At 40.9% G+C, this 26,552-nt stretch overlaps 1 protein-coding gene across 2 annotated transcripts; it reads right to left on the minus strand.

Annotated features, from left to right (window-relative positions):
• Window positions 1–3,951: 3,951 nt before the first annotated feature.
• Window positions 3,952–25,926, minus strand: PPP1R17 (protein phosphatase 1 regulatory subunit 17). 2 transcript variants are annotated; one of them, XM_032758385.2, is made up of 5 exons: window positions 25,835–25,926; window positions 20,616–20,733; window positions 17,541–17,693; window positions 16,044–16,196; window positions 3,952–5,199 (listed from the first exon to the last, which is right to left on the minus strand). In XM_032758385.2, the coding sequence occupies exons 2-5, from the start codon at window positions 20,695–20,697 to the stop codon at window positions 5,120–5,122; spliced, it is 468 nt and encodes a 155-aa protein (XP_032614276.1). In that variant the 5' UTR covers window positions 20,698–20,733; window positions 25,835–25,926; the 3' UTR covers window positions 3,952–5,119. The 2 variants fall into 2 exon arrangements, with proteins under 2 accessions (XP_032614276.1, XP_032614277.1); XM_032758386.2 differs by lacking the exon at window positions 17,541–17,693.
• Window positions 25,927–26,552: the final 626 nt, after the last annotated feature.

The raw sequence follows: 26,552 nt of genomic DNA on the forward strand, positions 1-26,552 counted from the left end.
CTAGTCTATTATAGGAGTAAGTAACCTTGTGTTCCTGCAATTAGGCAAATGGTAAGGTAAACTTAGGCTGTTAGGCTTGGCTTCTTACAAAGTCTTTTTATTCATTCATTCATTCATTCATTCGCTCACCCACTCACTGTAGATTTTTTGATCATCTACATCATGGTAAACCCTATGCCAGGTACAAAGGACAAGTGGTACAAAACCAGTTGATATCCCTGTGTTTATGGCCCTTACACAACAGTGAGGAGACAAACACTAATCAGTTATACAAATGGATGATCACAAGAAGAGGTAAGAACTATGGAGAAAAAGAATAGCATGGCTTGTGATCAGGTTTCTCCTGATCTAATTAAGAAGGCAAGAAAGAGTCTTTCCTCGAGAAAGTGGCAGTTTGCTGAGCTTTAGAGGATGAGCAGATCTTCACTGGGTGGTGAGGGGCAAAGAGTAGGGGATGGGTAGGAGGGAAGGGAGAGGAGGGTCCCCAGCCATGGCAGAGGCCAATGTCACTGGAATCCAAAGCAGGATGGGGGGAAGCAGGGCCCAGGCTTGAGATCTCTACCTTTATTCTAAGCAAGGAGAATATCTTAAGGAGGGCTCCCACCTGCTCAGATTTGTTTGAAAAGGGTCACTTTAATTGCAATGTAGAGAATGGATAATATGGAGGATGGAGTGGGGTGGGGGAAGATAAAAATAACCTTATCACCTCCTTAAAATGTAGGATTGAGAATAATGATTAAATTTTGAGTACTGGAAAGTTGAACGTATTAATATACTTACTCATTCAAAAATTGAGAGAGAGGGTGGAGAAAACCATCAGAAAGCACTTGTATAATTTACTCTTTCTGGATCATGGAATGATCTCCTTCTTTAACCTCCTGTGTTTTTGGACCCTATTTTCAGAATAGTTTCACACTATATAAACAGCACTAGGCTAAGAGTTCAGAGACCTGAGTTTCTTCCTGGCTTTTTCTCCATCTCAGCTTCCCTGGGTACTTAGTTTTTTCATGATTGAATTTGAGGATCAAATGAGATGAAATGGGAAAAAGACTGAGCAAATGCAAGGGTTCAGAGCACAGTCTTCCTTTTCTGAAAGGCATTATTTAAGTAGTACCTTTAAATAAAATATATACGATTTGATTGATGGATATTAAAGTATATATTGTTTTTCTGAAACCCTAACACATAATTATAAGAACATGAGGATCTGTATTATACTCTTTGTTCCACGCTCAAAATACGTATTTGGCATCAGATGGAAGAGCCACGTTTTCCAGGATAAGCAAAATTGTCTTCTATTTTCTGTTGTTCCTTCTCAGGAAGTCTTCTGCAATTTCCTTGGAGGAGTCTCATCTTGCTGGAAGGACCTGCTACTAAAGGTGAGGATACACCTATCCTTTTCTTCTTCAGGAAGGTAAGCTGATAGCTTGGAGTGTCCAAGGCAGAGCTCATTTCAAATAACAAATTGTTTTCCCCATAAATACATTTACTTGTGGAGAGTCTTCTGCCCTGATTTTTGGGTAAAGAATGAAGGCCATTATAATGTTCTGAAACTCTGCAGACATAATATATTATAGCAAGTTCAAAGGCAATTGCATGTCCAGGAAAACTGGCAGAGTATATTCTCAGTTCATGTATCTCCTGCGCATTCACTCCCTGCCTTGGGAAGATTTTTGAGTAACACTTTCACACTTACAAATTACAAGTGGCAAGGGAGCCTCATTTACACAGGATGACAGAGATTCTACAAAATCCATCATGTAACCAGCCTCTTATTCTCAGCTAGCAAAAATAATTGCTTTGCTAACTTATTTTCACAACCACATGGGATCTCAGTCTATCATTGTTTTAAGAAAACAACGTGGACAGCACAGGGAAAATTCACTTAATTGCATTTAAAAGGAAACACTGCTTGAGTCCTTTATGGTTCTTCCCCAATCCTTCCACACCAGCCTCTGCCTTTTCAAGTGATAATTAGGCATTAGAAATTGGCTGTGTGATCTCAGCCAACTGCTTTTAAAGGGTGTCAGGATTTAAAGAAAGGCTTTGTGTGAAGCTTTTGAAAGAGCGCTAAGTCTTGCACATCTAGGGCCTCCTTATTTCAGGTAGCCTGGGTTCCTGGTAGATGCCTTCAGAATGAACAAATGGCTAACTGCTTTGCCAGTTCCATTAAAGAAGCCTCTTTTAGTTTGAGCCTTCTTTCTGAATGGGCTACCCTGTAATGCTTTTAATTTCTTTTGTTTCTTTTTTCCTGAGATAGAGACTCACTCTGTTGCCCAGGCTGGAATTCAGTGGCACAATCACAGCTCACTGCAGCCTTAACCTCCTGGGCTCACAAAATCCTCCTACTTCAGCCTCCTGAGTAGCTGATACCACAGTGCACGCCACCATGTCCAGCTTATTTTTTATTTTTTTGTGGAGATAGAGTCTCCCTGTGTTGTCCAGGCGGATCTGGAGCTCCTGCATTCAAGTGATGCTCCCCCCGCCCCGACTTTCCAAAGTGTTGGAATTACAGGCATGAGCCACTGCACCTGGCTCCCTTAATTTCTTAATGTAACTATTATTCATTTGGAGGGAAGTTGTTCACAATGCTCTGAGAACTATTTTAATTGAAATATAATGCTAATCATGAAATTTCTACTTTACCTGGCCAGAAAAAGTCCTCAGGGGACAAAAGAAGTGAGGGAGGTTTGGCTTCCACCCAAGTCACCCAGCGATATCCAGGGTTGGTTATGTTTTGTCTGGCTTTGCCTCTCACCACTCTGTCTATGCTCTTTTAAGATTGAGACTCTATTACAAAGTCTGGTCTTTCATTTAAGGCAATATAATTGATGGGATCCCCCTACTTGAAGTCTTTCAGATGCTGTGAGTTGAGTCTCATAATTGCTGCCCATTCAATACTCAGGCAATGGGGATTTGGCAATAGAAAAAATACTGTGCAAACTCTGAAGGCGTCTTTAAATTATCCTATGTTACAGTTGGATAGGGCATTTTAGCTTATGGAGCTCTTTGCCATCCATTATATTACTTAATTCTCAAATTATGAACAAGGCAAAGTAAGAATTATTATCCTCATTTTCAAGATAAAGAACCAGACTCAGAGAGTTCCAGGGGCTTGCTTGGCATCACATAGTTGAAGTTAGACCCAAGGCTTTTATTTCCACAACAGCTGGTCTACTTTCTACCTTAACCCAGGAAGTCAGTAATGATGAAGGTTTTCAGAGTAGCCTCAGAAGTTATCGAGCATCTCTGCAGACATGGCTGCAGGTATACTCTGTGTTCATACAGCAAATCTGATAGGATGAGGTGAGACTGTGTTTTCTGAGTAAAGATCCCTTTGTAAACCTTGCTGCTGGTGGTTATACTATCCTCTTATCCATAGACCTGTAATTGCTTTTGGTTTTGTGAAGACTTTATGGTGCCCTCCTTCACCAATTATGCCTTAACCAGCACCCGGCCACAATTTTATTCCCCTCTACCCAAAGCTGTGGTTGGGGCATCAGAAGTGGGAGCAGAGCATGGAGTGCTGGAATCGAAAAGATGAGATCATTAGGATTACAACATGCATCTTCACTAAGGGGACTCCAAACTAGAGTCAATGGATGATATACTCCAGGTGGGGCATATGGCAAACGGGAATGCTTGCTCCTTCTAAAATGGGCATCCTGTACTCAGTTCCAGCTGATGCTGCCATGATTCTAATCAGGCCCAAAATTGACAGGTCTTGAGATATTTTTCTAAGAGAATCTGGAAATCCAGAATTTTACATCACTTCTCCTGACTGGATTGTTAAATATTAATAGCAAATTCAAACATTTTAAAATCTCTGCAGGCCTAACAAAAACAAAAGCAAAACAAAGCAAAACTTTGTGAGTCTCTTTTGCAACCTCTGCTCTTCGTAATTGTGAGTAAACTGGGTATTCTTAGGAGAAATGCACAAGGACAGAGATGTGGATAGATGTAGCTTTATTTCCGGCAAGCTCTTGCATCTTTTCCATCTTTGTGAGAACAGAAAGACAGAAGGGATTAAACATTTGGAACCAGCATACATACAGAGCTAACAAATTATCACTCTTGTGACAATTTGCGTATCTACTTTTCCTCCTTCTAAAAATAGTTCTCACCTCTCTCCTGTCTATTGCCTGGTGGATGAGGCCTGTATGCCTTCCCCTGGGCGTCCACAGATTGCAAGCTGGGGCAAGGACAATATACAGACCTCTGCACACTAGCTAACACCACACTCTCCCCTCTCATCCAAGAAAGTGTAATAGAGTCTAAATAAGTGAGAATGCTAAAAATAACAGAATGGCTTTCATTGACCTTAATTTTTTTAAAGTAAATTCATCACAAACATTGATATTTTATCTACCATTGATAATGACTCACTTGTGACACAGCTCACAAATATTGGGACAGCATGTTTAAGAAATATTTTTAAAAACAAAAATAAATTTGCAGATACATTGCTAAGCTTCCCAGACAGACCAGCACTCTCTGCCTCTGGTATCATCAGCCAAGGCATGGTGGGCTGGGTTGACTCCCCCAGTTCATACATTCACACTTAGAGTATCTGGGACAAGCATCTTAGGAACATCACCAGAGACATTTGGACTCTTAAGATAGAACAGGAGAAATAAAAGACCTTTGTCTCCAAAGCGACCGGTGAGTTAGAGTCCAAACATTCTCACCTCTCTAACTGGCAATGGGGAACCCCACTTGGACTGGTGCTTGGATGATGCTAAGTCAAGTCCTGCCCAGCAGCAAAAACCAAGAAGGAGCCCATGTAATCCACGATCTCTGCTCCATGAATTGATCCAGAAGATGCAGAAACCGAACCCCAGTGCTTTCTCTGTTACCTCCTCATTTAGGATGATCTGTTTCTTTTCCACTGCATTAGAAAATAAAAATTCAAAACACAGAATAGAAACCATACTCAGAAAGAAGAGAGAGACAAAGAGGTGACTGGCAATTTGATGGCATACATCTCCTGGGGAGAAGGTGTCTGAATCTTAAAGTCAGACGATGACAAAAATGAGAGCAGAAACAAGTCTATTTTTTCTCTAGGTCACCACAGGGAACCAATCTAACCTATTTACAAGTGGTCTCAGGGGAACTATCTTTAAATAGCTATCTTGTCACCATCCTTTTCGTCATCTTCCACGATTGCTTTGGGTCTCTCGTCCCTGAGCAATGTCACACCTGCAAAACAAAGCACAGACCTGCAATTAAGTGCCTCTAATTAAAACATTAGGCAATCTTGCAGATAGACACAGTACAAAGGAGCATGGCAACCCAGAAACCTCTTAGTGTCTACAAGGCTAGCTGCTAAAAGTGCCAACCCAGAGAAGGAGCTGGGTGGCTTTATCTAGGTTTCCCAGAGGTGCTCAATGAGGACACGATTCTGGTTACAAAGGGATGCACCACCTGGAAGTCAGAGGCAACCTTCATCCTCTTCCCTAAGTTCTGCTCCTAAGCTTGCAGCATGGTGGGATGGAAAGTAACCAATTTCTTTGCACTCACGGTTCTGCCACTCACTTAATTTGTGTTGGGCCAGAAAACACATTCACACCGAAATCTTCTCAATATAACATGAGGACAGTAACAATTATTATAAAGGGTTATTGTGACAATTAAATAAGATATATGTCACAATGTTTAACCCAGAGCAACTAAATGTCGGCTTTTCCTTTCCCTTCAATATTTGCTCGTTTATTTTCCTTTTGAAAAGAACTGGTAAGCCTCAGGAAGTCAAACTTAAAAGCATTTTACTACATCCAGGGAAATATTGAGCTCAGGCTCTGGACATGCCATTTCCAAATGTCAGTACTGTGCCAGGAGGTGATGACGTTCACACGATTCAGAGCAAAATGAGAAAATAAGGAAAGTGTACTGAGCTTTTCATACAGCTGTATGCCTACACTTTTAAAAGCTGTTCTTTATTTTGAGATTATTTTCCTTCTTTTGGGGATTAAACTATCCTTTCTTTTATGAAAGTTTAGAGATGTTAGAAGGTTCTTAAAATGCAACCTTATAAAGCAAAATAAAAAGTTGCTGTTCCTATGTTGGGCTCCACACTATTTTGTTTTAAAAATTTATTGGGCCAGGCATGGTGGCTCATGCCTATAATCCCAGCACCTTGAGAGGCCGAGGTGGGTGGATTGCCTGAGGTGAGGAGTTAGAGAGCAGCCTGGCCAACATGGTGAAACCGCATCTCTAGTAAAAACACAAAAATTAGCCAGGCATGGTGGCGGGCACCTGTAATCCCAGCTACTCGGGAGGTTGAGGAAGAAGAATCCCTTGAATCCTGGAGGCAGAGATTGCAGTAAGCCGAGATTACACCACTGCACTCTAGCCTGGGCAACAGAGCAAGACTCCTTCTCAAAAAAAAAAAAAAAAAAAATTACTGGTCTGTGAAATTCAGAAGTCTGAGCACAATTTTCTGGACTGATCACCCCAGAAAGGACCAGCCAAGAAGGGCCACATGATTCTGCTCATCCTGTGATGTGTAAAGTAAGGTCATTTTAATGAAAGGTCAAAGGAAGCTGCGATGGAAGGCCAGTCCTCCATGGTCCCCGTCATCCCACTCCAGCCAGCTTCCCCACCACTGCCTCACACTGCCTCCTTCCTTCTCATAATGAGACGCCTTCCAGTCCATGAAGCATTTCCTAAAGATCTACACTTGAGAAAGAGAAGCTGTGCACCACAAGAGGCCTTTCTACCACACTGGACTCCATTCAACAGCAGTAAATTAATGAAAACTATGTGTTGATCTTAATGACTATTCATTTGTTTCAGTTCCTAGTTTGTTCACATGGGTTCTTTACCAATTAGCTGGTATTTATTGGAGGAGGAAAACAATTTCAAGAGTCTGGCTGAAACTACAGCTTTTGCATAAATCACTTACGAAACACAGTGGGAGATATTTCTCATACACCAGCTGCATAGAGATTTGGATTTCTGTTCGGAATTAAGGCTAGCATGGCAGGAGAACATAGAGTTAGCTATGCTGAGCCCCAAAATTTTCCATCCTTCCTTGCTTGATATCTCTTCACATTAAGCCAAAATTGAGTTGATTCAAAGTGGGCAAGAGCCTTTAAGTTCCCAAATCCAGATCAACTTTCTGGTTACTTTTGGTACCCTGGAAACTTAATCATATATGAATCTGCTCCTCTCTGACTCCCCCAAAAGTTCCTGGGATTTCAGGAATAAGAAAAGTCTGTTAAATCATCACAGCCAGCCCTTCTCAAAGTAGGCTGGTCTGTCCACAGGAGCACAGGAGATAATTTCAAGTAGAGGGTGAACCAGCATTTTGTATTAATATAGTTAAGAATTAATTTTAATGTCTTATAATGAAAAAATATGTGGTAGCTCATAGAAATCTTGATTTCATGGATATCATTGCTTAGGATGAGCCTTAAATCAGGAGTATCTACATGTCACCACTGCATTCTTGTTCCTCATGCTTTGGTGACATGAAGATGGCCTGAGTTTGGGAAGCATTGGTCTGGTTTAACCTCCTTCTGACCCTCATGCTTTCAGGGGAAGCAGAGGTGCACCCTTAAAGGAATATGCAGACCCTGAAGCCAGAAAGCTTTGCCTATGGTGATCATTAAGCCTTGAGCACTCACTTAACCTATCTGAACCTCAGTTTATTCACCAGTAAGATTGGAGAAAAAGTAATTTGTATCTTCCACAGTGTGTGATGTCCCCAAATAGACTTAGGCCTACATTGTGGCTGTAGCCACAACATACATGAACCTCCGTTACAGCATATTTCATATTGTAGGAATCATTGGACAATACATCGTTCTCCCCTATTGAACCATGAGATTCTCTAAGGATATGCTAACATCAGGCACAAGACTTAGAATGCAGTAGGGATTTAGCAAATGTCATTTCCTTCCCTTCGTACTCTCTCTATACAGTTTAGGGAACTTGGCTGCTTGTAAGAGCTTAGTGGGTTTTAAGACCAAGACTGCCAGTCCAAAGTCTCCAAGGGCCAATCAGCTTTGAAGCAAGCTGTTTTAGAACACAATCCCACCCAGAGCACCATCTAAAATAGCTCATGCACATTACATTGTGGTCTCAGGGAGCCAGGGCTAGGACACCACCTCTTCCGATAAATCACACTAGAGAGAAAGTTCTATTCCCAGCAAGACAGAAGATGTGTCACTTTCAATGGACATCCTGATCCCTTTCTAGTGTAGAAGTACAGGATTTTGATCTTCGATGTCCCAAACTGCCCAAATGTTCACAGCTCATGGACAATTTTCCAGGAGGATTCTCTTCAATGCTTCCAGCCTCATTATTCCTTTTTCATGGTTCCATTTGCAACAAACCTCTAATAAGACTTCTTTCACTCTTAAGCAGGCCTTGGTTACCCAGATCTGACTAGTCAGAACCAATGCTTTCTGCCATGCAGTCACTGAGATGAGGGCCCCTGGCAACCATAGGCTCAGCTGGGAGCAAGCCTGGGTCTGGCAGAGAAGCTTGAGATGACCCCTTTGAAGGGCTGTGCTTGCAGTTGGAACCTATCAAGTAAGCTCATTAACTAAGGGAAGTGAAGGTAGTTAGCAATAGATTTAGAAGAGAGACTGGATCCTTGTCCAGTTTTCACTTGCCAAGGGCTAATGAGAGGAGATGTCTCCAGAGTGTATTTGTCTGTGAGTTTCTCTCAACACCCTTATTAGAACCAATGTGAGTCCTTCTGAACATCTGCCAAAGGCTCTGTCCTTATCAGCTTAACTACCATTTCGATTACTGCCAAATCTTTAGCTACTAAAAAGCACTTCAAAAATAAAGTACTTCAGCTAATATGCTAATGAAAGCTAGAATCACACAATATCTGTAACTGCACTTACTTATGATATAGAGATTTGCTGATTCAAGGAATTCCATAATGTATACAGAGGCTATGGCTATACAGCCTCTCCCCCTCCCCACCCCCAACTCTTGTTTACTCTGTGTTGTTTGATAAACATTTTTGATTCAATAGGGAAGCTACTCTTAGGATGTAGATATTGGGATGTAGGCAGCACTCATGCCAGGTAAACAGAGCTCAACCCATTAGGATGTTCCTTGAATCAGCAGGTTTATACAGAGAAGTAAAATGCTGTGGCTTAGACAATTCTCACCTTCAGAAATGGTTTGATTTCTCTCAAAGAATATAAGATTGAATAGAGAATGGAAGGAACTAACATTTGTTGAGAGTTTTTGATAGCCAAGAACTCTGCCAAGTGGTTGATGTACTTTATTTAATTGTGTTAACAGCCCTGGGAGACATATTTATGGTCCCCTTTTAGATTTATGGGCAAAATGAAGAAAGATTTTACAGTTTATGTTAATTGTCCAGAGTCACAAAGCTAGTATGGAGCAGAACCAGTGATGAAACCTAGACCTTTGTGAATCTAAAGCCCATGTTCAATCTTCTATACTAGGATGGCTCCCTGCCCATAAATATTTTTGTATCTCTACCAAGTCTTCTCCCAGAAGGTCTTCAATAAAAACAGATACAAGCACGAACAGAAAATAATCAGTCTCCATCAGGTATTGCAAAATTGTGATTGCCAGATAAAACATCAAACCGGCATATATGTAGTGAGTATTACTATGTAGAGATGATTGGACTAGATATCAAGATCAATACCAGAAACATAAGGCGGTCACAGCCACTCCTCATGAATTCATCATGCAAGTTATTGATGTAAGTCAATTTAAACAGCAGTGACAACACAGGCAACAAGAAGAATAAAGACAATACTAAAAGAGATGACAAAGTTTTGCGTATTTGTATGCTGTGATTAATACAGAGTTAGTTAAGAATACAAAAGAGTCATTTTGGACCTGAAGGGGTCTGATAGCAGAGGCTTTGAGCTGGCTGACTACTGAAAGGTAACTGGGACCTGGACAGAGGCAGAGCTTGAGGGAAAACATGTGATAGATTAGAGGATTAACCTAGGTAGGATCTAACTTAACCTATGAGAAACACAGATGAGGGAGGTTCAGAGCCTCCCCCGGTCCTTGGACCATTTCTCCATTACTCCTCATGCTCTGCACCACCCTGTCTAGCTCTGCTCCTTCCTAGCAAGTCTGAAAACACGTGACCCTGCCCATGCTTCTATTTTCTTCTCGTCTTATTTGGGAACAACAATCTATTGGTAGAGGCAAAAAGAAAAAAAAAAGGGCGAAAAGTTGATTTAAGCCATATCACAATTCTAAGGCAGAATTTCCCATATCATAGCATAACCTATAGAATGACTAAACTAATAAGACTAATAGGTAGTGCCAAAAAATGTTCCATGGAAAATAGATCAGATCTGGGTTATACAAAGTCAAAATGATTCCTTTTGCAGGACTTCTAAAAAATTTTATTACAGGCATACCTCAGAGATCTTGCAGGTTCTTCCAGATCACTGTAATAAAGCAAGTATCACAATAAAGAGAGCCATACAAATTTTTGGGTTTCCCAGTGCACATAAAAGTTAGGCTTACACTATACTGTAGCCTACTAAATGTGAAATAGCATTATGTCTTTAAGAATAATGAGCATAGCTTAATTTAAAAATACTTTATTGCTAAAAAATGATAATGATTATCTGAGTCTTCACTGAGTCTTAGAGAGGCTTGCCTCAGTGTTGACAGCTGCTGACTGATCATAGTGGTGGTTGCTGAAGGTTAGGTGGCTGTGGCAATCTCTTAAGACGACAGTGAAGTTTTCTGCATTGATGGACTCTTCCTTTCACAATAGATTTTGCTCTAGTATGTGGTGCTGCTTGAGAGCATTTTACTCACAGCAGGACTTTTTTCAAAATCGAGTCAATCCTTTCAAACCCTGCTGCTACTTTATAAACTATGTTTACATAATATTCTAAACCCTTTGTTATCATTTCAACAATGTTCAGAGCATCTTCACCAGTAGTAGATTTCATCTCAAGAAACCATTTTCTTTGCTCATCTATCAGAAGCAACTCTTCATCCCTTCAAATTTTATCATTAGATTGCAGCAATTCAGTCATATCTTCAGGCCCCACTTCTAATTCTAATTCTCTTGCTATTTCTACCACATTTGCAGTTACGTCCTCCACTGAAGTCTTGAACCTCTCAAACTCATTCATAAAGGTTGGAATCAACTTCCTCCAAACTCCTGCTATTTTTGATATTTTGACCTCCTCCCTTGAGTCACAAATGTTCTTAATGGCATCTAGAATACTAAATTGTTTCCAGAAGGTTTTCAATTTACTTTGTCCAGATCCATCAGAGGGATCACTATCTATAGCAGCTCTAGGTTTGCAAAACATGTATTTCTTAAGTAACAAGACTTGCAAGTCGAAGTAACTCCTCGATCCATGGGCTCCAGAATAGAAGCTACATTAGCAGGCATGAAAACAACGTTAATCTCCTTGTGTGCCTCCATCAGAGCTCTTGGGTGATGAGGTACATTGTTAATGAGCAGTAATAATTTGAAAGGGGTCTTTTTTTGGAGCAGTAGGTCTCAACAGTAGGCTTAAATTATTCAGTAAATTATGCTGTAAACATGTATGCCTTTATCCAGGCTTTGTAGTTTCATTTATAGAACACAGGCAGCTTCAATTTAACATAATTCATAAGGGCCCTAGGATTTTCAGAATAGTAAATGAGCATTGGCTGCAACTTAAAGTCACTGGGGCATTATACCCTAACAAGAGAGTTGGCCTGTCCTTTGAAGTTTGTTTTTTTGTTGTTGTTTTTTGTTTTTTTTTTTTTTTTTTTTTTTGAGACGGAGTCTCGCTCTGTCACCCAGGCTGGAGTGCAGTGGCGCAATCTCAGCTCACTGCAAGCTCCGCCTCCCGGGTTAACTCCATTCTCCTGCCTCAGCCTCTCCAAGTAGCTGGGACTACAGGCGCCCGCCACCACGCCTGGCTAATTTTTTTGTATTTTTAGTAGAGATGGGGTTTCACTGTGGTCTCGATCTCCTGACCTTGTGATCTGCCCGCCTTGGCCTCCCAAAGTGCTGGGATTACAAGCATGAGCCACCGCGCCCGGCCATGTCCTTTGAAGTTTTGAAGCCAGGCATTGACATCTCCTTTCCAGCTATGAATGGCCTAGATGGCATCTTGTTCCAATAGAAGGCTGTTTCATCTACATTAAGAAACTACGGTTTAGTGTAGCCACTCTCACCAATTATCTTAGCTAGATTTTCTGGATCACTTCCTGCAGTTTCTACATCAGCACTTGTTGCTTCAAATTGCACTTTTATGGGAGATGGCTTCTTTCCTTAAATATCATGAATCAAATTCTGCTACCTTCAAACTTTTCTTCTCTACTAGCTTCCTCCCCTCTCTCAACCTTCATATAACTGAAGAGAGTAAGGACCTTGTCCTGGATTAGGCTTTGGCTTAAGGAAGGGTTATGGCTGGTGTAATCTATCCAGACCACTGAAACTTTCCCCGTATCAACAATAAGAATGTTTCACTTCCATATCATTCCTGTGTTCACTGGAGTAGAACTTTTAATTTCCTTCAAGAACTTTTCCTTTGCATTCACAACCTGGTTCTTGGCTAACTGGTTGGTACAAGAGACCTAATTTTCAGCCTATCTTGGCTTTCAACATGCCTTTCTCACTAACCTTAATCATTTCTAGCTTTTGATTTAAAGTGAGAGATGTGCAACTCTTCCTTTCAGTTGAACACTTAGGGGCCCCTGTAGGGTTACTGACTGGCCTTATTTCAGTATCTTTATGTCTCGTGGAATAGGGAAGCCAGAGGAGAGGGAGAGAGATGGGGGAACGGTTTGTCAGTGGAGCAGACAGAACGCATTAACCACTTATAGATTAAGTTAACAGTCTTATATGGGTGAGGTTTGTGGCACCCCAAAACAATTACAATAGTAACATCAAACATCACTGATGACAGATCACCATAAAAGATATAATAATGATAATAATAATAAAATTCTAAACAGTACAAGAATTACTAAAATGTGATACAGAGACATGAAGTTAACACATGCTATTGAAAAAATGGTGCTGCTGGAAAAATAGACTTGCTAGATGCACGGTTACCACAAACATCCAATTTGGTTAAAAAAAAAAAAAAAAGAACACCAATATCTGAAAAGCACAAAAAAGTGAAGAGAAATGGAATGAGGTAGGCCTATATTCCATTAACACTGCAAACCGCTAGTATGGAAATATCACCATGTAAACAATTCCTTCTTCCCTTGGGAAGCGGTCAAACTTAACAAATTGTGACTGTTGTCTATTATTCTTAAATTAGTTCTTCCAAGATCTCTGGACTCCGTGACCAATATTAAAACTGTTCTGAAAGAAGACAGAATACTGCCAAAAAATCATCTGTGAAGGCCCTTTCACTGGGATACTGTGCTGGCTTGCTCCCCTTTCTCTTAGAAAACAGGAACAGTTTTACCCTTCATGTCCCAGTGAAGTAAGAGAGCTGTGATGGGCCATCGCAGTTGACTCAGTGTTAAATGAGGTACTGGCTGATGCAGGATGTTACTGAGGGCCAACATATCCTGCCCAGGGAAGTAATAAAGGCAGTCCTCACAACCTTTCCTCTTTCTGAGCAAGTCATCTTCTGATGTCCAATTTGCCTGACTGTCAGTTTTAGAGAAACCTCCTTTTCCCTGCTTTAGCACCAAATATTTAATTATCTCTCCCACCTAGAATATAAACACCATGAAAGCAAGAACTTTTTCTTTGGGGTTTGTTTTCCAGTGTATGCCCAGCACTTGAGCTGTGCCTGGCACATAGTAGGCACTCAATAAATATTGACTGAGCAAAAGCCAAAGACATCACTGCCTTAGGACTCTTGGATTTGTCTTTTCTGCCTCAAATACTCTGCTCAGTTACCCCCATGACACACCCACATTTTCCTGAGGTCTCTGCTTAAATATCCCTGCCTTGGAAAGGGTTTTCTGTGCACCTTGGAAATCTAAAGAAGCAATTTCTATCTCCCATTCTTCATCTAACTAGCTTTATTTTCTTCACAGCATTTATCCCTAGCAGACTTTCTATTATGCATTTATCTATATCGTTATTGACTTTCTTCCTGTACCATTGCCTAGAACAGAGCCCAGGACATGACAAGTACTCAGTAAATATTTGTTAAAAGAATGAAGACAGTTTGAAGATTAGACTTCTGCATGTCCTAAACTCCTTGTACTTTTAGCATATGTGCATGATCTCAGAAGCTTGCATGTAGTCAGTGCTTAGAAAAGCTGGCGTGTATACTAGGCCGGGCGTGGTGGCTTACGCCTGTAATCCCAGCACTTTGGGAGGCCGAGGTGGGTGGATCATGAGGTCAGGAGATCAAGACCATCCTGGCTAACACGGTGAAACCCCACCTCTACAAAAAATACAAAAAAATTAGCTGGGCGTGGTGGCGGGCGCCTGTAGTCCCAGCCACTCGGGAAGCTGAAGCAGGAGAATGGCTTGAACCCGGGAGGCAGAGCTTGCAGTGAGCCCAGATCGCGCCACTGCACTCCAGCCTGGGTGACAGAGCAAGACTCCATCTCAAAAAAAAAAAAAAGAAAAAAAGAAAAGCTGGTATGTAGGAATGTGTGTGTGTGAAAGAAACTGAGAGAGAGTTGTCCCTGGCATGACTAGATGGGGTCATAAACCCACCATTCATCTTGGTATACAGGTAAGTGGTGAAGACGACGGGATAGATAGAGGTAATTGGAGGTGGGAAGAGAAGAGGTGGAGGAACAAGGACAGAAATGCAGAGAACACAAATCCCATGGAGCATAGAACCAGAACCTCTAACGTGGCTGGGGATCTTAAGTCCCTGACTGTTTTTGTCATGATGTCTTCTTCTGAGCTGTTTTCTCAATTTTTTTCTTTATTAAATGAAACAGTGGGGAAATATGGTTTTATAACAATAGCCAAATTTTATCTTCTCCCCAGAGCGTTTCTTCTATTCCTATAATGCTAAAATTCTAAACCACAGCACAGATCAGTGAAAAACTGCCCAAAGGTGAGATAGACCTGGGTTTGAGCCCCAATTCTGCCACACTTTAGTGTTTGATCTTGATCATAATTTTATCTGTTCACTTATCCATCTAGTTATCTCATCTTTGATCCAACCAATTAGCCATCTATCAATTTTATCCACATAAGACTTTAAAGCAGATGAGTAAGTTAATTAAATTCTCTGTTTCTTAATCTGTAAAATGAGATAATAGCCTCTCTATTACATTAGTCAGTTAATTTATAAAAATCCATGAGACTAGATGAGTTAATGGGTGCAGCACACCAACATGGCACATGTATACATATGTAACAAACCTGCACGTTGTGCACACGTACCCTAAAACTTTAAGTATAATAATAATAAAATTTAAAAAAAAATCCATGAGACATGACAAACTGAGTGCCTAACATCTAGTAGGATCTCAATAAACATTAGCATATTTTCCCCTCTGTCACTCCCACAACAATCTGTATAAAATACACACATACACACAGAGTCATACTCTAGCTGTGAATATACATGTCTTATTCCCCAACTTGCACTTCTCAGAACCAAGAACTATATCTCACAGAGCAGCTCCTTTACAGACTGGGGTTGTGCTCATAGTTCAGTATGATTTTTTTTTGTTTGATTTGACACACATTAAGATAGCTATCCATATTTCTGCATCTCTTTTTCTGTCTCTCATTTTGAGGATTTGGCCAATTAGTCCAAGTATCTCAGGAGAACCAGCCATACGACGCAAAATCCGTGGAAGCCTTTGGGGAGGAGGGCATTCCAGCTCTTTTCAAGGACCCACTGACATTTCTATTCTGTTGGCTCAGTGAATTCAACCAGCTCTGCTGAGGCATGAGTAATGCTCTGACCCTTTCCCATCCCCAGATCAGCCCCTGGGGAGCTACTAGTAGAGATAAACCTAAAAGGTAGCACTGAGTGTGGCTTCTCCCCAGAGCACTTCAGGACAACGCAGCTTGCTGGAGCAGGACAATGGCCAGGCCCTGGGGACCTCCAGATGGTAAGGCTCTTGACCTGTCCCCGTCACCCCCTGCAAATGCCCTGCACCAGCTTTTTTACCTGCTGCAAAGGGGGACACGTGCAGGGCAGGTGTGTCTTTTCTCCTTGGCTTTTTCTGTTCCAGGTCAGTGTTATGAAGAGCAGGGATCATTTTGCCCTTTGGATGTCTCTCTTGAACATCGTATCTTTTAATTAAATGTTCTGAAAACACACCTGCATGGTTAGGGGAACACAGAGAGAAACAGGGTCAAATACATATATCCTAATATATGAGGACTGCATATTTATAGACATCTGGTGAAGACAGTCAATATAGCTTTCCAAACTTACTTTAATAAAGCAAGTCTTTTCATAAGAAGCATTAGTATTTATTGAGGCTCCACTAGGAACCTTGTCTATACAAAAGGTTTTGCATGCTTGATTTTATTTTAGCCTCACTAAAACCCTGAGGAATTTAGTATTATGGCCACCATTACAAAGCTGAGGGAAGTCAGGCAAAGAAATGTGCCCAGGGTATTACAGCTCATAGGTGTCACAGAGCAGTTGAGCCCAAGTTTTTCTGCCTCCAAATCTCACCCTCTTCAGCCAGAGGATTTCATCTGATGTATTGCAAGCTGCATCTTCACACTTCCACCCTGATACCTCCACCCTCCTGCTTTCTCACCTCTATGCTACAGTGAAATTTTTCTCCATCATTGAGTAGCTCTCTAAAAACAGCCTCTTGCATAAAATTTTCCACAATTCACTACCCACACTGAGCTCCAACAGTCCTTTTTAAGAACTCCCTTATGATGTCACTTCTTACTGCATATTTCAGCTATTATGTGCTGTTGTTATTTCTTAGAAAACTGAAAGATCATTCCCAGAAAGATCTATGTTTCATTTGTTTTGCAACCCTCAAGGTGTGTTGTGAACAGAGATGACAGTAAATTAGTGACCAAGAGGGAGGGAGAAGAGAAAGCAAAACAAGGCAAAACTTTTGAGAATAAGAGAATGTCACGTATCACATCCAAGGGTGTTACAGAGACATGTTAGCTGTTCACCAGACTGCTTTGCTCTTCTCTTGAGCATTGAGCTGGGTCCATTGCCCAGCTTACCTCATTGTCTGCGGAGGCCTCGTGACTGATGAAGCCCTGGTTCACATAAATCTCCCTGTCAATCCTCCACCCTGTCTACCTCCCATGCCTGCTAGACCTTGGTACTCATCGTGATTGTGGACGCTTGAGGTGACTTTGCTCACCATGTGTTTATGATGTCAAAACACATGAGACTGGGTCCCTGAATGACTCTTTGGAGCAAAGCTTGCCTCCCCACCCCATGGTTTCACTATTGGTAGGTAAAAAAATAAACTTTTATTTTATTAAGCCTCTAATATTTTAGAATGTATCTAAATGTTATAGCAGCTTGCTATATTGTAACTAATACAGAGATACAGAGGTAGGGAGTGCACAAATTACTTTAAAATACCTGAATACTTAAGGAAAAATGTGTATGACCAATGCAACCTAGTGGCAAGTGGTTCTCCTTTAGAGCTGTGCAGATGACTTTGTCCATTACCTGGTATGAAAGGTGGGATGTGCAGCGCCGGTGTATCTTTCCTCCTTGGTTTTTTTTGGTCTGACTCAACATTCAGGGTGGCCTGTACATTTTTTCCCTTTCTAGGCTTCTTTTTGAGATCACAGTCCTTAATGAACTGGTCTGAAAGATCATCTAATTTTGACAGGATACAAAGAAATCAATAATATAACATGATTAAGGATCCAGTCACAAACTGTTTGGTTCCTAATTGCACTTGACGACAAGGCAGAGGTGATTTGGCCTGAAAAGGAAAAGTGTTTATTTATTGCGGCCTGTTCCACAAAGGACTTTATTAGCCTTGCATAAATTCACGTAACAAAATCAAAAACTAGACTGCTGTAAAACCCCAAATTAAGGAAACTCAAATGGATGGATCACCGAGGCAAAGAAAAACTTAAAAAATACGGTCCGGCAAGCCACGGAGTGGGTTTGAGTTAACTTTCTGATGGGAGAATAGGTTCTCTCTGCTAAACGCGCCTCCATTCTTTTTGCTCAAGACTTGCTCTCTTTGGAGACCCCAAAGGCCAGTATGGAACCTAAATCTCCCTCGATCTTAGAAGGGTTCCCTCGGTCCTCAGTGAATTTCTCACTTGCCTTCATCATTGTGCCTGTCTCATCCTCCTGGTAATCCAGACCTGGGGTTTTGTATTTGTCTTTTCACTGTTCCTGGCTTTGTAACCCTCCTGTTTGCCCAAACTAACTCAAGATCCTACTGTCTTCTAACTCATTTATTTATTTTTCTCAATCCTCTGCATTACCACCAGAGCTTTGAAGCCTGGCTTTTACATCGAGTCTATCAGAAGTCGTTACGGGTAGTGAATCCTGCCCATTCAAGTCTCTCCTCTGCTCCCTCTTACTCCTCTATCCTTTGTGTTGTTCTGCCTTGGGCTTCGCTGTCATTGTTTCAGCAATGGTTCACTGTTTCATAATGGTTTACCCCCCGGCTCCAGACACATACTTTCTGGAGATTAAGGATTATAGTGTTTTTGTAATTTTATTCTTAATTGCCTCTCCCTCCAATAAATGGATGTTGAATGTTTAAATGGAGTCAAGCTGATCTGAGTTCAAACATGGACTCCTATCATTTCCTAGTTCTGAGAACTTGGATTTTCATTTCTAGAAACTTTAATATTCTCTCAATATTTAGAGTGGAGATAATATTAATATTAAATCTGTGTGTGTGTGTTTGAGAGAGAGAGCTAAAATTGTTAATGTTTGCAAAGCATCTGGTACAGTTGATATATTTCAGATGTCCCAAAATATTCACTCTGGCCATTGCTCACCCTGTAACCTTCCACTAAACTTAAGGGAAAGCTTCCCATCTTCATAAATCTATCTGTATTAACTCCAGTCCTGAGTGTTCTTTCTCATTTTCTTAATATCCACAGCATTTTTGTTCAAGTAACATATTTAAAAGATGATCTAGTTATTATTTCTGCATATGTCTTCTCTGACCTCTTTACTGACAGGTGCCTTATCTTTCAACTCTTCAGCAGCAATTAATAAATATTTGTTGAATGAATGATTGATGAATAAACTGGAATATATTTTGTATAAGGAACTATTCTGTTAGGATTCAAAGAAGCCACAAGACAGTGAAGCTTTTTGTCTTCTTTGGACACTCTAACTATGGCCTGGATATAGTTTGGCTAGATCTACAGATATGAATAAATATGGAGAAATTTTAAAAGAGTAATTGGATATTTTAGCTCCTTCCCTTCCCTTTCATTTCCTTCTCTTCCTTCTCTCTTTCTTATTTAAAAAGTATTCAGGTAAATTTCTCTCTTTCCTTCTCTCTTTCTTATTTAAAAACTATTTGGGTAAATTTCCTTAAAATGTTGAGGATTAAATGTCTTAAACCTTGGCGTGTCTAGATGCAAACTCTGTTATTCATTCATTTATTACACCTTTTCTGATTTTTCAATGCCTATGTTTTATCAGTTGTTAAATATGAATACTATCCCTGAACATATGATCTCATTGAGTTCTCATGCTAAGTCTACAACGGTGTTATACTCTTTTCTCCATGTTGAAGATGAGGAAACTGAGGCTCAGAAAGCCAGGTAAAAAGCTGAGAGGTACACTGCTGGCAGGTTATGGTATCAGGATTAAACCCAGCCTCTTGGGACTATATATCTTAATGCCTGGCTGCAAACACAATTTTAAAAGTTTATTGCCACATAGCACAGTTAATCTTTCCCCAATATTTTACATGCCATAGTCATGTGTTGAATAAATGAATGCTGCTCTGAATGGGTACTGCCCTGCTGTAGGTCTCTGGAGGTACAAACCTGTCATGGGCTACAGTTCAGCCCCAGGATGCTGCTCAGTGCACAGCCATTTGCTTTAATTTTGACTTTTACTTCAATTGCACTTTTCCCCATTTTTGGAGAAATCTTGAACATAAAATATCTTGATGGCAAATGGGGAGAGGGTAGAGGAGGGGGGAGTCATAACCAGGCGAGGCATAGACAAAGGCTATGAATATGCAAAAGGCCCATCCATCAAAAGTCTGAGTGTCTCATTTTTAGAAATGGGTAGAGGCAGAAATGTTTCTGGTATTTTCATTACAAAGGTTATGCAAAAAGTCAGTTCTGGAAAGGAAACAGATTGACAATACAGCAGAAAAAGGCTATTTAAAATTCTGTCTTGATAGGCAAAGAGAGATATTTGAAATATTTTATTGGCACTGCACAAGGGGTATAAGTGTGTCGGGAAATACTGGAAACAAGCTATACCGACACATTCCATTTTTGCCTCAAAAATGCTGTGCCTGGGACTCTGTCAGACCCAGAAAAAGAGGACAATGCTTCCTCTCTCTCTCTTTCTCTCTCTCTGTCTAATGAACTTCTTACTGGTGCTTCAGCTAGTATTTACATGGCAGACCCCACAGACCCATGGCTATTTGCCTGCCCATCTGGTGTTGGCTGTCACCAGAAGGCACAGACTATCAGGTTTCGGGGGGGCTATCTCTGACTTGCCTGCAAACCGCATGGCTGACACGCCTCTTTTCTGACTTCCACCGCTGACATTCACAATGGATCATTTGTTTACCTAAGTGGCTGCAGCGAGGGTCTAGGTTGTCCAGTCTGTCTTCTGAGAGTTCCAGTGGCTGCACTTGCTCAGTGGACATCATCAAAGGAGGGCGGGTGGATGTATTTCTTCTCTAGCACTAAGGAAGTATAAAAAAACAGTTAATAAGTATGGCTCTATTTATTCATTCATTCATTCATTTACTAAGTAAATACAATTGTTGAGCACCTGCTATTGTGTTCCCAATCCAATCCTGTTTCTTTATGTGTGCTTCTTAAACTTGGCTATTAGAAACTCTAAACTTGAGATTTAAGCCAAAATAAAATGAACCCCCCCACTTTCACACTGACAGATTTATTCATAACTGTCATGTATCAGATGTCCAATATTTGCCCTCTCTCAGAGACACTTTGAGAGTTTCAGAATGAGCAATTGTCAAGTCTGAATGTGAAGTGAATTAGCTGAGAGTCACAGAAAATCATGCTTAAACCTTGCCTATGTTTTTTCTGTTGAATTCTGCAAAGTAGGATTATGTCTACTTCACAGATGAGGAGACAGAGTCTCAGAAAATTTAATTAATTTAGTCATCTATTAAATAGCCAAGGCTATATCCAGGTCCAGTCCTGCTGACTTCCATTAGACACCTGAGTCTCTTCAAAATAAAATGAATCCTTTGAACCCGAATTGAATAAGGCTTCTGTTGTGGGTTTTTTGCTTGTTTGCTTTTTTTTTTTTTTTTTTTTATCATTACATTCTACAGCTATTGTATGAAGTAAGGAGACTACCTCCCCATCCACGTTATGATGGTGGTAGAAACATGGTAGGAGAAAATCTGGATTTTGGATAGATCTTTATTTTCTCCCTAGGGATTCCAGACGTGAGAACAAATCTGTCCCACTCCCCACCCTCCATCTTTCCTGGAAAGTTCATTGAACTTTCCAGAGCTATTAGTTATAGCCGTCGCCCAGGAGCAGTGGAAATCCAGAATGGATATGTGTCAGGTCTGAAGGAGAAATGCATTAGCTGAGATTTATAGAAAATCTTCATTAGAGCCTGGCTAGATTCTGTATCTTGAGTTCTTTTTAGATCATTTATTACTCATGTCCTACCATAGCAAGAGTGGTGGGGAAGGAATAAATAAGATTAAAATCACCCAACCAATTCTTTTCTTTTGAGATTTCTTGACAACCAGCATGCAGATGAACACACAGACCAGTTGTGCTAATGTTTCAAGCTCATAAAATGAGTTCAACTCTGTTGCCTTTTGAGGAATAAACCAGTCTTCTCTGAAAAGGCGGGAGGGTCTCTTCCTCTGTGTGCTGAGATCACTGGATAGCAGATGGAGCTATTAACTGATCACTTGAGCACGGCTTTTAGTGTCACTCTGTGCAGACTGATTGTACTGAGTGACTTCAGCAGAAATCAATTCAGACCATTGTTTTCAGTGTTTGTATAGAGATTGTCAACTCCCTGCGACCATCAGGAAGTATGCTGTTAGTTTGGATGGGCCATGGGAACATCACTCAGGATGAGTGCCGAGGTCTCAAGGCAGCATCAGATATGGTCTTATGTTCCTATTCAACCAATTATCCTCCTCTTCAGGCGGAGTCATGGGCCCAGTCATACATATTATGTTGAAAATTACCCCATAGGGGATCTGTTGAAAATATTCATTCCTCAGAAGAAGAAACTGAGGCTCAAAAATGTTGAAATGATCTACCATCAGTAAAACACTTAGAGTAATCATTTGAAGCCAGGCACTTACTATCTACTGAAGGTCCTATCTGGTATTAGTACCTTTCTCCTCTCCCCAACTCTTGAAAGGTAAGACTTTTTTTTACTTGGATCCTGTGGCTGTTCTTATGTGCCTAATAGCACATTATTTATTTTGAATCTGGATTCTTGAGTCAAATAGACCTAGTTTAAATCTCAGCTCTTAAACTAAAAAGCTATATGACTTCGATGAAGTTGCTAAATCTTAAAGATGTAGTGAGAGTGAATGGAGCCCAATGTAATAGAATCATTTTGGCCCCCTCTCCCCACAAGTTAAGTCTGCTATAATAAAATTTGCAAAGGCTAACATCTTTGTGGTGCCCACACAGTCTCGCACCCAGAAACATATGTCCCTCTCTGTCCCCTGAGGTTACCCTGAGTTTCCTCATCTGTAAAATAGAGATAATCATACCTACTGGGTGGAGTAACTGTGAAGATGAAATAGCATAGCTGCATGCTTAGCATAATGTAGTCATAATCCAAGTGGCAGCTATTTTTATGTAATGTTGTCTATCTACCACGCTAGATTTTTGGCTAAGGAAGAGCCATTGTGTAATGAAAAGATTCTAAAAAGCAATTGAACTTTTCTTGCAGATGCTGAGCCATGGGAGGTCCAGGCCTCCTATGAGCAAAGCAGCTATGGTAGCACCAGACTAGAAAAAGAAAGCCTGCCTCTGGCCGATGAATTGAATAATCAAATATGTCAGAGGCCCCTGGACAAGGTGAGGGAAACCAGTGATTCATCACAAAACTGACACATGCTTCCTCCGCAGCATAGCTCATCTTGTCTATGGGAGAAACAACACTGTTTCAAATCAGTGTGATTTAAAGAATGATGGTGGTGAACCAGCAAGAGTGTTTGCTAAGGGGCGGAGAGACAATTTCCAGATCTGGGATTTTACATTACAAAAATATCCCATGCTGTGAAGGATGTGTTTTGCTTATGGGGTTAGAAGATACTTTCATCATGAATGATGTCATTATGGACTTCTTAGGAGAAATTTTTCACACAAAGAAAAGAACAAGTAGGTGGAGGGGAAAGACGTTTGGAGTTTAGTGTTGGCTTATCGATAATTGTTGTAGCCTGTTAGTGTAATGACCCCATCTCCCAACTCACTCTCCATTTCTATCCTCAGTGAGAAGGGGCGCTCTTTATGAGTGAGCTGTTTTAAGACATGAGCCAGTCTAATTCTTGACATAGGAAATGGAATATTTCCGTTTTCTATTCCTGACTCTACCCATGCCTTCCTCTCTTTAATTCAGTCTCTACCCCAAGCAGGTGTCATAAAGGGATGCTGTACTTGTTGGGCTGCCCAGGGAAGGTTTCATCATCTCCCTGTAACTTGGGAACTTTCTAAGACACCAGCTCTTTCTTTCATGCCTACATAGTTGGTCCTCTGCATCTTCAGAATTCAACCAAAAAGCTAGGGCCTCCAGAGAGGCTTGTTGTCTATTACTTCACATTTGGGGGTGTTTTCATAAACTGTGTCTACTACAAAGACTTGTGACCTTTTTAACATCCTCTTGCCACTTATTGGTTCAGTGTGGGCTCTGAATTCTAACACTCACACAGAGACGTGGACTGCTACTGTCATTGAAATATTGGCCACCCACCCTTGTGACAAGCCTGGAGCCAAATGTGCTGTGGAAATCAGGACTGTTTAAATTATATAACAGCTCTAGAGGGGTCTCAAGGAGCACCAGCAATCACATCCATTATTTCTGCAGCAAAACTATGAATATTCACACTAAGTGACATAAAGACAAACCACAAAAAATTCACATTCTTTCAGGTCAGGCTTTGCTACCAAATGAGTTTGTGTTGAACTTAACAACAAACCTTTTGGTTTTCAAAATGTTTCAGATTTCTTAATTAGAGAATGAAAGATTGTTGATCTGAATTATTCTTCTGGTGGTGGTTGTTTGACAGAATGTAGGTAATCAGCATAGCATGCAAGAGACCAAGAGATATGATTTCAGGGTTTGAGAAAGGATTTCAGGATTTCAGATTTTAAACTCTTGTAACTTCCTCTTACTAATCCTTACCTTCCTTTTCACAAGGGACAAAACCTTTCTTTTCACAGAAAGACACTTGTAGATGCAAATACCACTAACAGCAGCAATATGTAAATTGATGTCACAATACACAGGGATTGTTAATGACAAAGGTCACCTTCTCTTTTGAGAACAGGAACTGAAAGGGGGAAGGAACTGGGTGCCAGAAAAGGGACCCCACTACATTGCGGAAAGGCAGGCACACCAGCGGAGCTGAAACACATTAGTTTGTTCAGTGTGTGGTCAGAAGCTGGTCTGGATTTTTTGTCTTTTCTCTTATCATTGAGCAGTTTTCTCAGTTGGATGTGAGAATGTGTGGTTTAACTTATGGGAAGAAAATTCCTCTCACCTGTAAGATTGGATACTGTGAGTCAATATAAGGTAGAAGCCAATGTTTGGCTGCTTGTACCACTCTCAAGCTGGGTGAACTTGGGACAGTTATCTGTTCTCTCAAAAATTTAGTTTTCAAATCTGCCGAATGGGGGAAGATAGCGGCTGGCTCTTCTCCAGGGTTGTTGAGAGTATTAACCATAGAATGTGTATGGAGCCCCAAGCCCAGGTCCTGCACACTGACACTTTCATGAGTGTGAGGGGCTTTCCTGGATCTTTCAGTCCTCTGTTTGTGATTATATGTCTATCTAAATTGATCCATCAGAATTATCTCCTTATCCCATCTCTGGCCTTCTCTGAAGCTGGTAATGAGATGAGAATAGTTCAAGACAAAAACCAACCGCAGAATACCCATTTCTAAGTCTTGGGAACAAAATAAAACTGATTCTCAGAAGCGAGCTGACACTTAGCTTACTCTACGGTATTCTGAAGAATATCCCCCAAAGTAATCAGGTCTTGATTTACTTGATAGAATAAAAAGGTAGAAGGTTGTATCCACAGCCTATGTGGTATCTCGTTAATGTACCCTCTGGCTATGTAAAATACATATTCATTGTCAAACCTCTTTTTAACCAGAGGATTGAATTCAGGTCAAAAAGTACCATCTTTTAAAATCAGATTTGTTCATTTAGAAAACCTAAATTGGCAGTATTCCTGGAGGAGAGACTGACTTAAAGTAGGGCATGGAGAATGTGTTTTGAGAAGCATACTTTCTGTACTTTCCCCAGCCTTGGAAGAGAAACCTCTCTATCCTGTGTGAATATGCAGATACACCAACTTCATCTTGAAACTTTGCAAATGAGTTTGTGAGGATTCGGGCTTTTACAGGACTCGTTTCCCTCCCTTGGAAGAATGACTTGAAAGTGGTAACTTTTTCTGCTCTCCACTCAGCCCCAGCTTAGCCTTGCTCCATAAAGCACAACCCAGTGCCACCAGCTACAGCCTTCTTTGTCCTAGTAACTTACTGGAAACTTGCTTTTCTCACCACAAAAGTTCTTGGAGTAAAAATCTGAAGCACTTACCAATCGGTGCAGATGCAGGGAAGCGAAGGCGAGAGACAGGGAGGGCGTGTGTGCTCACCGAAGCTGGGCCTGGCTTCTCTGCGGCAGTGGCTGCTGCTGGCCGGCTCCAGCTCCTCTTATCTAGGGACCAGCTGCTGCTGTTGCCATGGGGATGCTCTGTTTCACAGGCACCAGGGCAAGGGGGATGGAGAAGGAAAGACTAACATCTCCATCGCTGCTCTCCATAGTAATAATTGTACATTACAAAAGTACAATATAGAGTCATGCTTTGAGTTTCCAGTGTGCACACCAGAGAAATTCAGATAAACCAGCTACATCATTGAATTCCCATGAAATGGATTTTTTGGCCTGATTTTGTAAATATGGAAACTGAGGCACAAAAAAGTTAAGTGATATGCCCAATTTGAAAGGCCACAGCTAATTTCGACTCTCAAACCTATTTGAGTTTAAATCCAGAGTACTTTCAATCACTACTGCTGCTTCTCAAAGTACTATCATGAGGAGGAAGAGAAGTGTAGCTACTGCTGACATGTATGTAAGGCTACCAACATGCCAGACACTCTTCTAGAGACTTCACACATATCTACTTACTTAACCCTCATGCCAACCCTGTGAGATAGGCTACAGTCATCATCTCATTTTATTGATGAGTAAGCTGGGGCTCAAGAGTTACCAAATCATCTGACCAAGGTCTCCCCACACGGTGAAGCTAGGGTTT

Source organism: Hylobates moloch, unplaced genomic scaffold, assembly GCF_009828535.3.
Source record: "Hylobates moloch isolate HMO894 unplaced genomic scaffold, HMol_V3 SCAFFOLD_1, whole genome shotgun sequence".
Lineage (NCBI taxonomy): Eukaryota > Metazoa > Chordata > Mammalia > Primates > Hylobatidae > Hylobates > Hylobates moloch.